The following is a 14,154-nucleotide window of genomic DNA, read 5'->3' as shown; positions in this document are numbered from 1 at the left end:
GCGCTTTCCTCCATTTCTAAGCATCATCGTACATCCACAGACCTATAGTGGTTGTTGTGATACATTCATACCCAGTCCAAACACTGGCTATGAGAAGATGTTGCTAAGCAACCTAAAAATAATCTTAAGGGGATAAAAGGGGAGGGTGGAAGAAGAAAACAGCCAGGAACTGCAGAACACAGAGGATGGATGGCATCATGTCTATCGCCACTGAGAAAGCCAAGAATCCAGTCACAAATACGAATTTATCAATCAAGAAGCATCCCAGTGACCACTGCTAGTATGTTAGCCAGAATTAGGAGGCTATTCTGCAATATCAAAGTGCCCTCTCAGTGGGAGCTGACATCAAGGGAAGCGTGGGGGGGTTGAATTAAGGCTCCTTTAGTAGATGTGATTGGGAGCCAAGGGGGCCAAAACATGACCATCTGTCTGCTTGGACTGTCTCTGCAGGGGGGGAGGCTGGACAGATTGGAGCAGGACTTTCCAAACATGCCTCTGCTGCTTACAGCTGTGCACAGGAGGTCAAGCACTGCTGAGGTGACTTGCATGTTTTTAAGAGGGTGTATCTGTGTTTGCAAGTCCTGATCCAAGAATAAATCAACCCCCCCAAAACACTAAAAACTGTGGCTTTTAGTGGGAGGAATGCTTTATTATGACAAATCCCATCAGTCTGAATACAAGAAGCAGACAGATAAACAGCAAAGCACACACACGCACACAGAGGCAGCCACTCCTTGCAAGCAGCCAGATATAATCTAACCGTTCCGAGAGCATCACACAGAAACATTTGGTAAAGGCGTGGCGCTCCTATATTCCGATTCCCATCATGTTTTACCATGTTTTTCCATCCAGATGTTCAGCCAATGAGCGGTCCTGCTGTGTTTTCCAGTGAAGGCAGGAGGAGGCGGAGGGAGGAATGCTGCAGGATGCTTATTATTATGGCTGTCAAACCCAGTGGCGATTAGACAAAGCGGTCCTGTTTAATGTAAAGATTCGGGGAGATGATTTGCACCATGTCCGCCGCAGCTGTCGCGGTATGGCTTGGTACGGGTACGTATCGACTGAACTCGGGAAATATCCCGACATCTTTGAAAACGGTTCGGCTCTGGTGAAGTATCCGAGCTAGTTAGCTAGCCAGTTAGCTAGCTGCCGTTGAGCATTTTTTTTTCCAAGAGGCTGAGGAGGAGACAAGAGGAAAAAATGGCTACCAATTTGACAGCTAGACCGTTACACGTTATGGGTTTTCACAGTGCACTTAGTGACAAATTGTGTTCTCTACGGTACCTTACATTTCCAGCTGTTAGTAACAACGTTTCTCTTGCTAGCTGTGTTTCTTGTCGGTCGTTATTTCAGCCTTTTCCCCCTCTTAGCGCAGGCCTGGTTTATGTAGAACAGGTGTGTTATGAATGCCTAATTACCTAGCTCCTGATAGTTTAGCAGCTCAGGTTATCCAAAATTTAATGTAGGGAATAGGTTCGTTTATTTCAATACACTGCTCCTAAAAGTCTGCACACTCATAGCTGCCACTTTATTAGGTACTAATAGCCTATACAGTCTCTGCAATGAGTCCCACCTCCATGAAAGATGTAAGGTTCAATCACTGACCTAAGCCTGAGATATTATTGTGGTTACAATCTTAAAAGAAACATATACATTAGATTTCCATATCAGTATAGCCTGGAATCAGCAAATGTTGTTAAAAAGTGCTTTTTGATAACAATTAGTTATCAAAAGAAGTGCTGAGTAATGGATAATGTCATCTCAGTGCCCCAGTTTACTGCTATAACACTGGTCTGCATATATACGTCATTCTTTTTGCTACTGGGAACTTAAGACCAGCTCTTTATTTTGCTTTTTTTTTTTTTTAACCCTGATGATGACAATTTTAATATCCATCCATCCAGCCTGTCCCAGCTGCCACGGGGCATATGTCAGGGTAATGGCACATGGCATGAGCATGTATTGAGACTGCGGTTTGGGAAAGCACTCAGAGGGGACTGGTGGTGGGTCCCGGGCCGGGCAGATTCCCATGTAGTTATGAAAGGCGAAAGCATTGAAAAAGAGAGGGAGGATTTTTACCGACAACATCACATGGATTTTGTCAGGATGAGAATGTAATGTAATAGAAAATTCTTAACAACCTGGATGAATGCTTCCCATGCTTGCTTCCTTTTGAACCCATCCTCAAGCACCAGTTGATGGATTTCAGGACAGACAAAAACACCTTCCTTAATTTTGGCTTCACTTTTCTTGAAACCAAATCTTTTCAGTCCAGTTGTCTCTAGTTGTCAAATACTTGCGATATTATAACTAAAACAAGGAAATGAGACATTCCACATGAAAACAGTTTTCAGATTTGGAAAATAGCAAGTAGAATTTGTTAAAGTGCAGGCAAAAGAATCCCAGTAGCAAAACACTTGTTGACCAGTTTGTTTTTTCAGGCTTTGATAAAACGTCAAAATTAAGGGGCCCATTCACAGCACTGTTACTATAGTGTTAACTAACATGAAGAGAGTGGGATATTTTACTCCACAGTCAAAACACACTATAGCTTTATACACAGAGACCTAATACTCATAAATAGAGAAGTGCTATTGAGTTTGAAAGCGGAAGGGCTTTCAAACTGAGAGCTAATCCTTCACAAAGGCTAGTGTCCTGTTGTGCAATTTTCAAGATAGTGTCAGGATCTGCACTGAAATCTAGTGGCTTCTTCTCTGACCATATGCCACCTCTCCAACAAGCCACATTAAATTCAGCCTGGCAAATTGCTTGATATAAATGCGGCAGTCTGTAGTGCAGTATTTGTTGTCAAGTCAATATGCTTACATTTTGTTTTGCACTTTGTCTAGATTGGTTTTAACATTTTGTGAAAAACGCCTACGTTAATATTTTAGAAAACATTTCAAACTCCTCTAAAACAATAACTATGACAACAGGCTTTAATTAATGTTGGACGGGTGCAACAGACTGAATCAGATTTTTGTCAGAGTGCTTTAAAAACTGGGTGTTGTTGTTTAAATTGCTGCTAAAAAAAAAGAAACTTGTTCCATTCATGCTTTTATCCATTGATCCAGTAGTTTGCACTGTGCATGCCTATGACACGAAACACAGCGCTTTACACGGGAGAAATGTCCGTGTGGAGCAATCCGTGGCCTTGAAGCAGAGAGCAGCCGTGTCCAGAGACGGTGAGTGGGTGTGTGCAGTGGTGCACGTCATGTGTTGACCCGCTATCCCCCTCCCCTCGGTCATAACACAGTGACACGCTCAGCTGGTTCCCCATTAATACTGGCATTATTGTTTTGAGTTGTCTGCTGGCCCCCAGACTTGGCCCACTTTCTTCTGCTGTAGCTGCACTTTAATGAATTTGAACGTCATCTAAACCTTGTCCTTGCTAGAATTAGAATTCCTCCTAAATCATTAACTATTACAGAAAGCAATATTTATTCTGCTTAACGTGATGTCGATACTTTGCAGCACTGTTTTAAAGCTAATGAGCACTGTAGATACATTTTTTATTTACTTACATTTATTGAGCGCGAGAGGATGGAACCGGTGGTTTCTTGCCCGCCCTTGTCTTTATCCGTTGACTTCTGCTTGTTGTGACACCAGCAGCGACTTTCACTTCCATGTCTGAGAACAGGTCGATTCTCAGACTCTGTTGGCAGAATACTACAACAGTAGCGATCCTTGTTTTCTGGGCTTCCCCGCTAAACACCAAAGGAGCACATGCATTCCTCATGACCCAGACTACATGTGCACATGAAGCTGACTCAGCAGAACTAAAGGACATCCTTCTGTTGTCTCTCATCTAGTTTGAGGCCTCAGTTAGCTGGAGCCAATTGAAGGAGGGAGGTTTACTTTTCTTCACGTTGCCAATGGCATTTTTAACTAATCCAATGTCAGTCGTGACATTATCCCAGTCTAAGGTCAGCCCAGAAAATCATAAAGTTGGTTAGTTATTTCCACCACCCCTAAGGCCTGTCAAGCATCTACTATGGTATGATGGCATGTGGGTTAAAAAATTAAAAAGCAGTGTTTGAATGATTTTAAGCAATTCATAGAGAATATAGACGGTAGTGCAACATTTCTGTTGTTGGGGAAATCTAGCTTCTTATATGTGTTGTCATGCACATCTTGCCTCACTACCTTTGTCCTCCAACTGAAACTGCTGGGTTATTATGCAGTGGACAGTTTACCATTAACCTTAAATTGGTGATGTATTGGTGTACGGTGGAAGTGCTGCTGGTCATCAACTCGAGAAGGCCTGGCAGAAAGTCATCCTGCTGCAAATAAGCAGATCTGATGCTATTAGCAAATCCTCGGTGTAGCTTAGTTAGTGATCTCTACTTACACTGGCTGAGCCATAAGTGGAAGCTGCTGCATTGAAACATACTTAAGCTTCACTGACTAAAAAATAAAATTGTCTTCATCCCTAAATCTTTGTTGTTGGATGAAAAGGTTTAATATCAGTAGGTTAAAACACTTCGTTTTTTCTTGAGGCTGTTCGAATGTCCTACATCTCCCATCTCCGAATCTCTTGCAAATGTTCACAGCACATCCAGTTTTGGGCTCGGACTAAAGCAGTGTAGCCAGGATTTGACCTTGACCGGCATGGTCTGAAAGTGGTCCTTTGTGTGGCGGAGAATTAATGAGGCCCAATGTGTCACATAATAGAATCCGAGGGCGTGCATTCAGCTTTGAGGATCGACCGAAGTCATCAGCGAGTAAGCGGTCTGCTGAGACTGAATGATGGTTTATTTTTGGTCTCAGACTAACCCAGATCCTAATGCGATGGGTGCAGCGGTTGCGATGAGAAGAGCCATCGCACAGATTAGTCATGCCCAGGTGGTTTTCTTGAAAAGAGATGTGGTGGATACGACCTCAGGTTGTTCATCTAACACCACATTTAGCAGCCGCTAAATGCTATTGATTGTATCTTGCCGTGACTGAGCCCTTGGGGGCTGTAGACACATGGTCAGTTCAGCATCTCTGTCACTGACCACAGCTGTAGGAGGGTTTAACATACATGTGGGACTGTTTTATGTCTTTAGAGTTGCAGTGTCTCACTGGTGTACTTGTAGATGCTGAGGGTTTATTAATTAACTGCATCTAATGCTCACTTCCCCTTCTCATTGACATGAATTAAAATGTAAATCCTGATATTACTCTCTTCAGTGCATTCTCCTTGAAAGTCAGCCTGTGTTCAGTGTAGAAGGAGAAGAGTACTTAATATTATGATGCTAATGATAGAAAATGCTGGGTTGATTAGCAGATTAGAAAGGGTTGTAAAACTTGGGAAAACCAGCCACTCTTTGCCCGTGGGAAGGCACATATGTACATAGAGACTTTACCCAGGCTTTTACCTAGTTGCTTAATGTGTCTGGAGTTGTATGTCCACGGGCAAGAACAGTTCAAACCCCCTCTCTCTCTCCCTCTCTGGCACTTCATAGCACAGATCTCCAGTCCAGTCTCCCTTCCTTCGTCTTTGCAAGCCCTCCTCCCCCTCTTCTTCTTCCTCATACACTCGGCCTCAGTCTCCCATGGTGATTAAAAATTGAGTTCCCACCCACTGTGGCACAGAGAAGGCAAAAATCGAGAACGGAAAGAGAGAGCGAGAGAGGGAAAAAAAGAAAACTGTGCTAAAAAAAAAGCCGTGCTGTACACAAGCAAAAAAAGATGAAGCAAGAGAGGAGGAAGTAATGAAAGAGAAAGACACAAAAGGAGGGAGAGAGAGAGGGAGAGAAATGGGTAAATCACCCCCGGTCTTACATTGTGTAAATTTTTGTTAAGGGGCTACCATTTCCCTAGTGATGCCCTTCACAAATAAAGACTAAATGTTTGTGTTTGAAACGGAGCGGGGGCTAAAAAGACAGCACAATGGAGATCAAGTGGGGGGGAGGGCGTTAAAAGAACTCTGTACAATATGAGTGACTGTCATTACTGCTGCTTTCACTCACAGTACCTCAGACGCTTTCCCTTTCTTTAACTGGTTTTGTCAAGCGCTTCTTATTTACAGAGCTGTAGTCTGTCTGAGCAATAATCTGAGTTTTTCTCTTCACACTTGTTGACGTTTGTGGGAAGTGAATGCTTCTACCTTTACAAGAATGCAGATGCCAGGCAAGAGAAACAGATAGAATAGATCACCGCAAACACTTATTGATTTCACGTTTAAACTAGTTTAACATTTTCTCTTTTTTTCCATTTGCTGTTGCTGGCAGGACATTAAAGTGGACTTTAAATTGGTTAAGGCTATAAATAAAATAGATATGACAGTCTACACAAAAACATTTGGACATAGTGTTTATTGTGTGTACCAAAATATGAAAAAGCACCAAGGTCCACTTTATTGATGAATAGTACGCATACAGGAAATGTTCTGCTTACTTCTGTTGTCTTTAAAATGTGTGTTTCAGTGGTCACCATCCTGTCGAGGTCGCACGCAGACCGTAATGTCTACCCGTCTGCAGGCGTGTTGTTCGTCCACGTTCTGGAGAGGGAGTATTTCAAAGGAGAGTTTCCTCCTTACCCAAAATCAGGTATAACGCTGTCACATTCACACTGTGATCAAAAACATGTTATTATCATGTTTGTATAGTATATCATCAATATATCTGAATATCTAAATACATCTGAAACATTTGTAGAGGTGGTGATTGCATATAAACTCCATAGAGCGCTGCTTATTTCATAACGCACGTTATTGGCCCCCTTACTGTTCCTCTGCTCTGTCTGCAGGTGACCCCAGCAACGATCCGATCACTTTCAACACCAACCTGAAGGGCTACCCCGACAGGCCGGGCTGGCTACGATATATCCAAAGGACCCCACATAGTGACGGAGTGCTCTATGGTTCTCCCACTGCAGAGCACATTGGCAAGCCCACTGTCATAGAGGTGGGTGGTTGGACTGCTTTCAAAGTGAAAAGAGTGGAGATTAAGTAATTTGTGCTGCTGCTTATTTCAACTATGGAAAGTGACTGCTTGTTTTTGTGCCAAAAGTCTTAAGTAAATTTAAAACATTCAATGAAATCTGTCAAGTTGTAGTCCAAGGATGAGTTGGAATTTATTTCACTGAGCCCAGCTGATTTGCATATGTGTTTGGAAGCGACGTAGTACTATGTTACTCTTGCAGATGCTAGACTTAAATTCCTTTATACTTGTTATGCTTTCCCATAAGCTACTGTACAAATTCTTTTCCCAAAAGGCTTAAAGTGTTCAACGGCGCCTCAGCTGGGTACAGAACCTGGGTCGTGTATCGAGCTCAGCCTTGTCTGGAGAACTGCTGCCTTATAAGCTGGACTGATCTGGGCTTAAACTTTCACCTCTGTGTCCTACAGATTACTGCCTATAACAGGCGCACTTTTGAGACAGCGCGGCACAACTTGGTCATAAACATCAAGGCTGCAGAAGGTAAGAAGAACTTGTACATAAGAGCTTAGAGCAAACTGAGATCAGATTGCGCAGCTTCGCTGATTAAATCCTGGAAGCACACTCAGTACTTGGACTGTGTAATGAGCTTCCCTTAAGAGAAAATGTTGTCTTTGATTACTTTTATCAAGCATAACCAAAAGTTCATCGTTGGTCTTGGAATGTAAATACAGCAGACGTTAAAGTAACATCACTGCACTGAGTAGCTGTTCTGAAGCTTTAATAAGATAAGTCAATTTCATGTCAACTTGTCAAAATCTGCAGATGAAGGTTATGTGATACGATCTAGGGCTGCCACGATTAGTCGACCAGTCACAATTACGTCGACTATCAAAATCGTCGACGACTGATTTAATAGTCGATGCGTTGTTTGAAGCTTTGTAAGATCCCAAAAGACGCAGGAATAAGTAGCAGGATTTAAAAGTGTAATAACGGACTGAAACAGAAGATGGCAGCACTGCATGTACTAGGATGCCAGGTGCCGCTAAAGCCCGAAGAAGAAGAAGCTGTGTCCCAGAATTCATAGCGCAGCCCAGCTCAGTTTCCAACAATGGCGGCAGCTAGTTAGTTTTAATATTACTCTTATTATTCTTTCTGGGTCACAAAATAAACGTTTAGCATATTTTCAGGCGAGAATGTAGCTGTGTAAACCTCAAATATCTGCTCAGTTTATCAAGACGCCACATATTTGCAAAAGCGCTCTGACGTTTTCGGAGACGTCAGTTACCCACTAGCTCGATAGCTAGCCGGGGGCAGGGCTCACTAGAGCCCGTGAGAACACCGGACACCCGGCAAATAGTTTTCAAACCCACCGCCATCTTTCGCTACTCAGGTTAAACATATATAAGTCACTTAGATAACTTACAAATGTTATTGTTTGGCTTTTTTTAGTATTTTATTTGTTCCTGAGTAAATCGGTTTGGCTGAGATTAAAGTTATAGTTTTTACACAGCTGAATAAACGTCAAGCAGACAGCTGATTATCAGAAGTGTGAGATGCTTGAGAATATACTCCGGTGTCCTGTTATATTTTAGATAGCAAGGAGTTTATTAAACTTCACCGAAACAATCTGCAAATTTCATTAAAATTTAATAAACTATCATCTTGTCTTTATTTTTAGTTAGCACATACCTTAAACACTTAACGCTGTAAGCTAATGATAGTTATATAAGAGCAGATGCATGCTGGTACGGCCAATGGATGCATGATCTGATTAGTCGATTAATCGCAAAAATAATCGGTGACTAGTTGACTATCAAAATAATCGTTTGTGGCAGCCCTAATAAGATCATAATGTCTTGAAAGGATACTTGAAGGACTGTATAGTTCTAGTGAAGTGTCCACTTCAGTCAGTCATGGTGAAAACCCCACACAATCCTACCTCAGTTTGAGTTTTCATTGTATTGCTGTGGAGAGCATCTCTGCACCTGCGCTTCTGTAGATTTGCTCACTGCCATATTGACCCATCACAGTACAGGCAGTACAGTATGAACTGAGTCAGGGGGAACGCTCAGCAGCTGTTCAAACTGCTAATGTAACATCACTCTCCCTGTGCTGTGATGTCATCTGCCATCTGGCCCCCGAAGGAAGCAGAGTCATAACAAGGCAGCGCAGGCAAAGCAGTGTCCGGTGGACAGACTGGTAAAAATCAGTGTCAGCTACTGTTACCTCAGCCTGCTGCCTTTAACCTCTTTAAGTCTTTCTCTCTGTCTCTCTGACTGTGTCTTTGTCTCTATGCACAGAGTTCCCCCTGCCTTACCAAGCAGAGTTCTACATCAAAAATATGAATGTGGAGGAGATGCTGGCCAGTGAGGTGCTGGGAGACTTCCTGGGAGCGGTGAAGAACGTTTGGCAGCCCGAGCGGCTGAATGCCATCAACATTACATCGGCACTGGACCGCGGTGGCCGGGTGCCGCTACCTATTAACAACTTAAAAGAAGGGTGAGGATCTGGACGTGGGTCTCATCTGAGCAGAAACAGAAAACATTTGTGATTTTTTTTTTTTTTTTAAGTAATCCCCTACTTACATATTTTCCTTTACAAGGATTCAAGGATAAGATTTAGCTCTACTCGGTTCAGCTCGTCTGTGCCAAATCTCTCCATGAGTGACCTCTTCACCTCTCTAAATCAAACAAATCAACAGTATTTTCAGCCCACTCACATTATGTTAACATTAATTTAATTGGGGCTTTGGGGATCCTCAGTTTTCTGTAAATTAGATGAAAGCACGTAGCCGTCTACACCGATATGCTGTCAGTTCCTTTAACTCAGATGGGAATAGCCAACATGAGCTGCCATAAGTTGTTCATCAAAGATTTACGCTGGAACTTGAAAGCTAGCTCTAGCAGAGCACTCAGCAGGAGAGAACACTTGATTATTACAAACCTCAGCATAAACTTGTAAAATTAGACTCCATCTTCTTCTTCTCTTCTCTCCTCTAGCGTCTATGTGATGGTCGGTGCTGATGTTCCCTTCTCGTCGTGCCTGCGGGAGGTGGAAAGCCCACATAACCAGCTGCGCTGCAGTCAGGAGATGGAGCCCGTCATCAGCTGTGACAAGAAGTTCCGAGCTCAGTTTCACATCGACTGGTGTAAGATTTCTCTGGTGAGGATGCGTTCCAACAAATTCACTAAAAATGCATTAAAATGCACTAAAAGTATGCAACCTCTAATTGATCTTTATGTCTTTGTTTTTTTTTTTTCTTTTAAGGTTGACATCAACAAAGTAGTCCCAGTTTACGTTACACGTCCCGAACCCGGAACAGGGATCCTGCCCGAATTCGGGGAGTACAAACCCCCGTCTGAGTCTCTGAAAAGCCGGGACTACTTTTCCGACTTCCTCGTCACGTTGGCTGTTCCCTCCGCCGTGGCGCTAGTTCTCTTCTTCATCCTTGGCTACACTATGTGCTGCAGGCGGGAAGGGGTGTAAGTGTGCTCGGTCTTAACATTTCTATGCAAATTTTGCACCAAATACCCCAATAAGCAGCCAAAAGTGTACGAGAACCATATGAGAGACAACAAAAATAAGCCTGAAAAGCTCAGTTAGCTGTAGGATAACTGAAAAAGAATGGAAATCTGGACTTTAACTGCAGCTTGTCATTACCATGCAGTAGTTAAGTTCCTCATCACTGTTTGTCTCGGGTCTCTGTGACTCTTGTCATCTGCATCTTGATGTTTTGAAGCATAGCCACAACATGGATGATCAGTCATCCTCATCCATCGTTTACAGGCTGGGATAGACGTGTGCCTCCCCTCCCCTTTTTATTTTTTCACTCAGTGTTCCACATCATGTCCACCTTGTCTTTATCCAACAATCCATTCATTCACTTGTGTGCAGATGTTGCTTTACCTATTAATATTAGTATTTAATTCATCCATTTTGTTTTGTTTCTAGGGAAAAAAGAAACATGCAAACACCAGAGTAAGTGTTTTACCTCTCCTGTGTTCTTCTTTTAAATTTTATTTCTGTTCCCTCTCCCTCTGTTTTTGGTTTGCAGTTTTGGTCATTTATGTTGTCATTCATGGCTGTTTCATGTCCATTCATACGCTCATACGTGCGTTGGCATTGGCATCCATTCATTCAGTGGGCTGCTGAAAAAAATGTAATGACCAGCTGTAGGATTATCAGAACTATGTACTCAGCATTACACCTAAAATTTAATTCAAACAAATGGAAAACAAACCCCCAAAAAAGAAAAAAAGAACAGCAGTAGGTGAGGTTGGATGTTATAGTTCTGTTTGTGCATGCACAAACTTGAGTGCACATCACTTAAGCTTTGATGAGACAACCCCCTACCCATGACACAGAAACGTGCTGCAATATGAATTCACTGCTTCTCCCCTCCTCCAGCATCCAGCTGGTTCACCACAGCTCCATCCAGAAGTCCACCAAGGAACTGAGGAGCATGTCAAAGAACAGGGAAATCTCCTGGCCGCTCTCTACGCTGCCCGTCTTCAACCCAGTCAGCGGCGAGGTGGTTCCACCCATCCACCCCGACAACTACGAGACCACCAGCATGCCGCTGATGCAGACACAGGCGTGAGTTCAGGGATTTGGTGGGAAACATAAGACGGATGGATGACTAAGTACAGCCACACATACGCCCACACTCATTAGCAGATGCAGATATGAGGCTTATAGGTGTTAAATGGAAAAGTTGGAACAATGCCATGTTGTTTCAAGCATTTTCCAACTATGTGGTGTTTACAACTATAGCTACAGAAAGCAAGTCAGGCCTTTGGAAAGTACAACTAGAGCTTAAGAGCTTCAAGCTGTCCCATGATTTCTCCTAATGGGCTTGAAACTAACAAAAAAAAACCCAAACATTTTTATAACATGCTTTGGCATAATATTGTTGTTTATGATTTCAGGAATCTGCAAAACCAGATTACGATACCACAGCAGCGGCCATCAGGTGAGAATCTTAAGACAGCCGTCTTGTAATATGAAGCAGCTGAATGATTAGAACTTTCAGGAACATATGTCAGGAGTATATTTCCAGGAATTCTTTGAAATGACAGATGTTTAACAGCAGCTCATAGCATAGAGTCAGCATACCTGGATGTCTGCTATTGGTAACACACTCTCTCTTGCCGAATGTTCATCAGGACTTCAAGTGCAGTAAAGCATGCCTCTGAAGGTTTAAGCACCTTCACAGTAAAAATGACTTACAATTCACTTGCCTTTATATTACTTCTCACTAAATTCAGTTCTTGGACTATACTGGCATCAATAATGTGAATCCATATAAAACCACTTGGCTTCATAGTTTCTTATAACTTCAGTCTGTTCCTTCTGCATCACTGCACCGTTATCATCTGCTGCATGAGCCGACTAATGGTGACGCTGGCGTGTGAGCGCCCTCCTGTGAGCACGGGTATCAGCTGCATGATGCACTAACCGAATCCTCTCTCTGTTCACTGCTAACAAAGGAGATAACTATGTCATGTCAACATTTCGAAGGCTGGAGGTAGGTGCTGCCGGCTGTTCATGATTTAAAGCTGAGATAATTTGGGATCCAAGCAGAGAAGCTGCAGGAAAAACTGTAAATGTTCAGATTTTTCATCTTCTCCATATTTATTTCACCATGCTAAAAATGGTTGTGTTGCAAAATCCAGAAGACATTACTCTTGAGAGAGTGGTCTGAAGTAAAATTCTAATTTCTCCTCTGAAATTCTGGACCAATTGTCCAAAAATTAAGTGAGCATCATCTGTGGACTTTGTTAATCTTGAGGTTATAAACTTCAAAACATGATCAGTCTACCGTGATGTGCAGTGTCTCATTGTAGTTAGGCATTTTTATTTTGCTAAATGTCAAATCATGCTTTAATAAGCTATTTAACACCTGCAACTAACTGCAACTGTGATGCTTTTGCAGGCCTTTAAATTAGACAGAGCATAAAATTATTATGCTTGCAAGTCAGCTACTGTAGGAAGGGACCAGGCAGGGTACAAACTGTCAGTCCTAGTTGTCAATAGCATGCATCAGTTACCAGCGAACAATAAGCACTAACAAAGTGTGTGCAGTCTGCTTGGATCCCAAGCATTGCTGCTTACATCTGTATTTAGTGTTAGATTTCTGGAAGTTTTGTCACGTCTCTGTGGTTCAGCTGTTGCTTTCACTGTGTTCCAGGTAAATGGTATTCCTGAGGAGAGAAAGGTGGCTGAAGCTCTGAATTTATGACCAGAAGCACCAGTGTTGCAGCTGCCCCTCTTCCTTTGTCCTAAAATTTGTGCCAACCTGCATGTGTTAGCAGTGAAAATTTTATCGTCCACTTGCGCACTTGCACCTTGACTAGTGAGTGTGAAAAAGACCCGAAGAGCTTAGCCGATTATAAAGATAACTTAGACTATTTTGGAATATCCGTTTAAATGTTTAAAGTGTGATTAATATGTTTGTATGTCATACTGCTTTGCCCAGCGGACCTCTCGGGGCGTAAGGGTGTTTTATATTGAAATGCTTTCGTCGCCATGTGTTAGAACATTTGTTCAATGTGTCATATGATAATAAACTCTTTCAAAATAACTTTCTGTCCCAGTGGAAAACAAGAAAAAACACCCCCTTCCCACTCCATCCACTAAAAGAAGCCAAAACAGCACATTTTTATGAAGATATTCTTAATGTACAACTTAATTCTTAATGAATAAAGGCATTTATAAATAATATGGATACATTTCACATTTTTTTAAGACATCACAATTTTTTTAATACATGTAATATATTTCAAAAGAGGCCCTACACGGGGTATAAATAGTTGTTGCTTTTACGTAACCAAAGAGATCAATTAAGGCCCGATACATTAACCAAATTTACTGTATCGCGGTTGTTCACTAATAGATGAGAAAAAACCCAAACCATCATACAGATCAGTAAACTTAACACACCAAAGAGAATAGAAACATCTATATGCCATTCTCATCTGTACAGTGAGGTGCTGAGTGGTTAAAAATTAAACATTTACTTGGCTCCCAGTTTGAGAACAGAACCCAAACAACCAGAAAGAAAGATGAAAGCTGCGCATTTTGCGCAAATTGTACCGCTGTGAACCCACATTACATAAATGAATAGAGGATGACTTAATGTTTTCTACCTGATGGCAGCTGAAATAAAAAAAAATCATTTGCAATACATCTTATGTTATATTGTCATAAATCTGCAAACAACATTTGATTGAGCCAAAAAAAAAGAAAAGTGCATTGAGTAAGTGCACTGGTACTGTGCTAAACT

The 14,154-nt window shown here is 42.1% G+C and overlaps 2 protein-coding genes across 4 annotated transcripts in view; one reads left to right on the top strand and one right to left on the bottom strand.

The window, feature by feature from the left end:
- ppp1r9a (protein phosphatase 1, regulatory subunit 9A) overlaps positions 1 to 3,910 on the bottom strand; it is a 52,403-nt gene extending 48,493 nt beyond the window's left edge. Inside the window, exon 1 of the mRNA XM_085395328.1 lies at positions 3,525 to 3,910. The gene's annotated coding sequence lies outside the window, so the exon portion shown is untranslated. The remainder of the gene's footprint in view (positions 1 to 3,524) is intronic.
- Positions 865 to 14,118, top strand: sgce (sarcoglycan, epsilon). Of its 3 annotated transcripts, XM_085395334.1 has the most exons (12): positions 865 to 1,050; positions 6,414 to 6,536; positions 6,736 to 6,893; positions 7,337 to 7,409; positions 9,170 to 9,368; positions 9,869 to 10,031; positions 10,137 to 10,351; positions 10,821 to 10,847; positions 11,277 to 11,465; positions 11,798 to 11,841; positions 12,359 to 12,396; positions 13,060 to 14,118. In XM_085395334.1, the coding sequence occupies exons 1-12, from the start codon at positions 1,002 to 1,004 to the stop codon at positions 13,108 to 13,110; spliced, it is 1,329 nt and encodes a 442-aa protein (XP_085251460.1). In that variant the 5' UTR covers positions 865 to 1,001; the 3' UTR covers positions 13,111 to 14,118. The 3 variants fall into 3 exon arrangements, with proteins under 3 accessions (XP_085251460.1, XP_085251461.1, XP_085251462.1); XM_085395335.1 differs by lacking the exon at positions 10,821 to 10,847; XM_085395336.1 differs by lacking the exon at positions 12,359 to 12,396.
- Positions 14,119 to 14,154: the final 36 nt, after the last annotated feature.

Source organism: Rhamphochromis longiceps, linkage group LG22 (assembly GCF_057381845.1).
Source record: "Rhamphochromis longiceps isolate RC_006_pf linkage group LG22, R_longiceps_female_GT1.1, whole genome shotgun sequence".
Classification (NCBI taxonomy): Eukaryota; Metazoa; Chordata; class Actinopteri; order Cichliformes; family Cichlidae; genus Rhamphochromis; species Rhamphochromis longiceps.
The sequence above is the reverse complement of the archived record's forward strand: the minus strand, read 5'-3'. Positions and strand labels throughout refer to the sequence as shown.

Excerpts from the sequence above, each read along its gene's own strand:
- sgce (XM_085395334.1), top strand. The coding sequence starts at position 1,002 with ATGATTTGCACCATGTCCGCCGCAGCTGTCGCGGTATGGCTTGGTACG. Across the intron at positions 6,894-7,336 it reads GCAAGCCCACTGTCATAGAG|ATTACTGCCTATAACAGGCG; the intron begins GTGGGTGGTTGG and ends TGTGTCCTACAG. Across the intron at positions 10,352-10,820 it reads TGCTGCAGGCGGGAAGGGGT|GGAAAAAAGAAACATGCAAA; the intron begins GTAAGTGTGCTC and ends TTTTGTTTCTAG.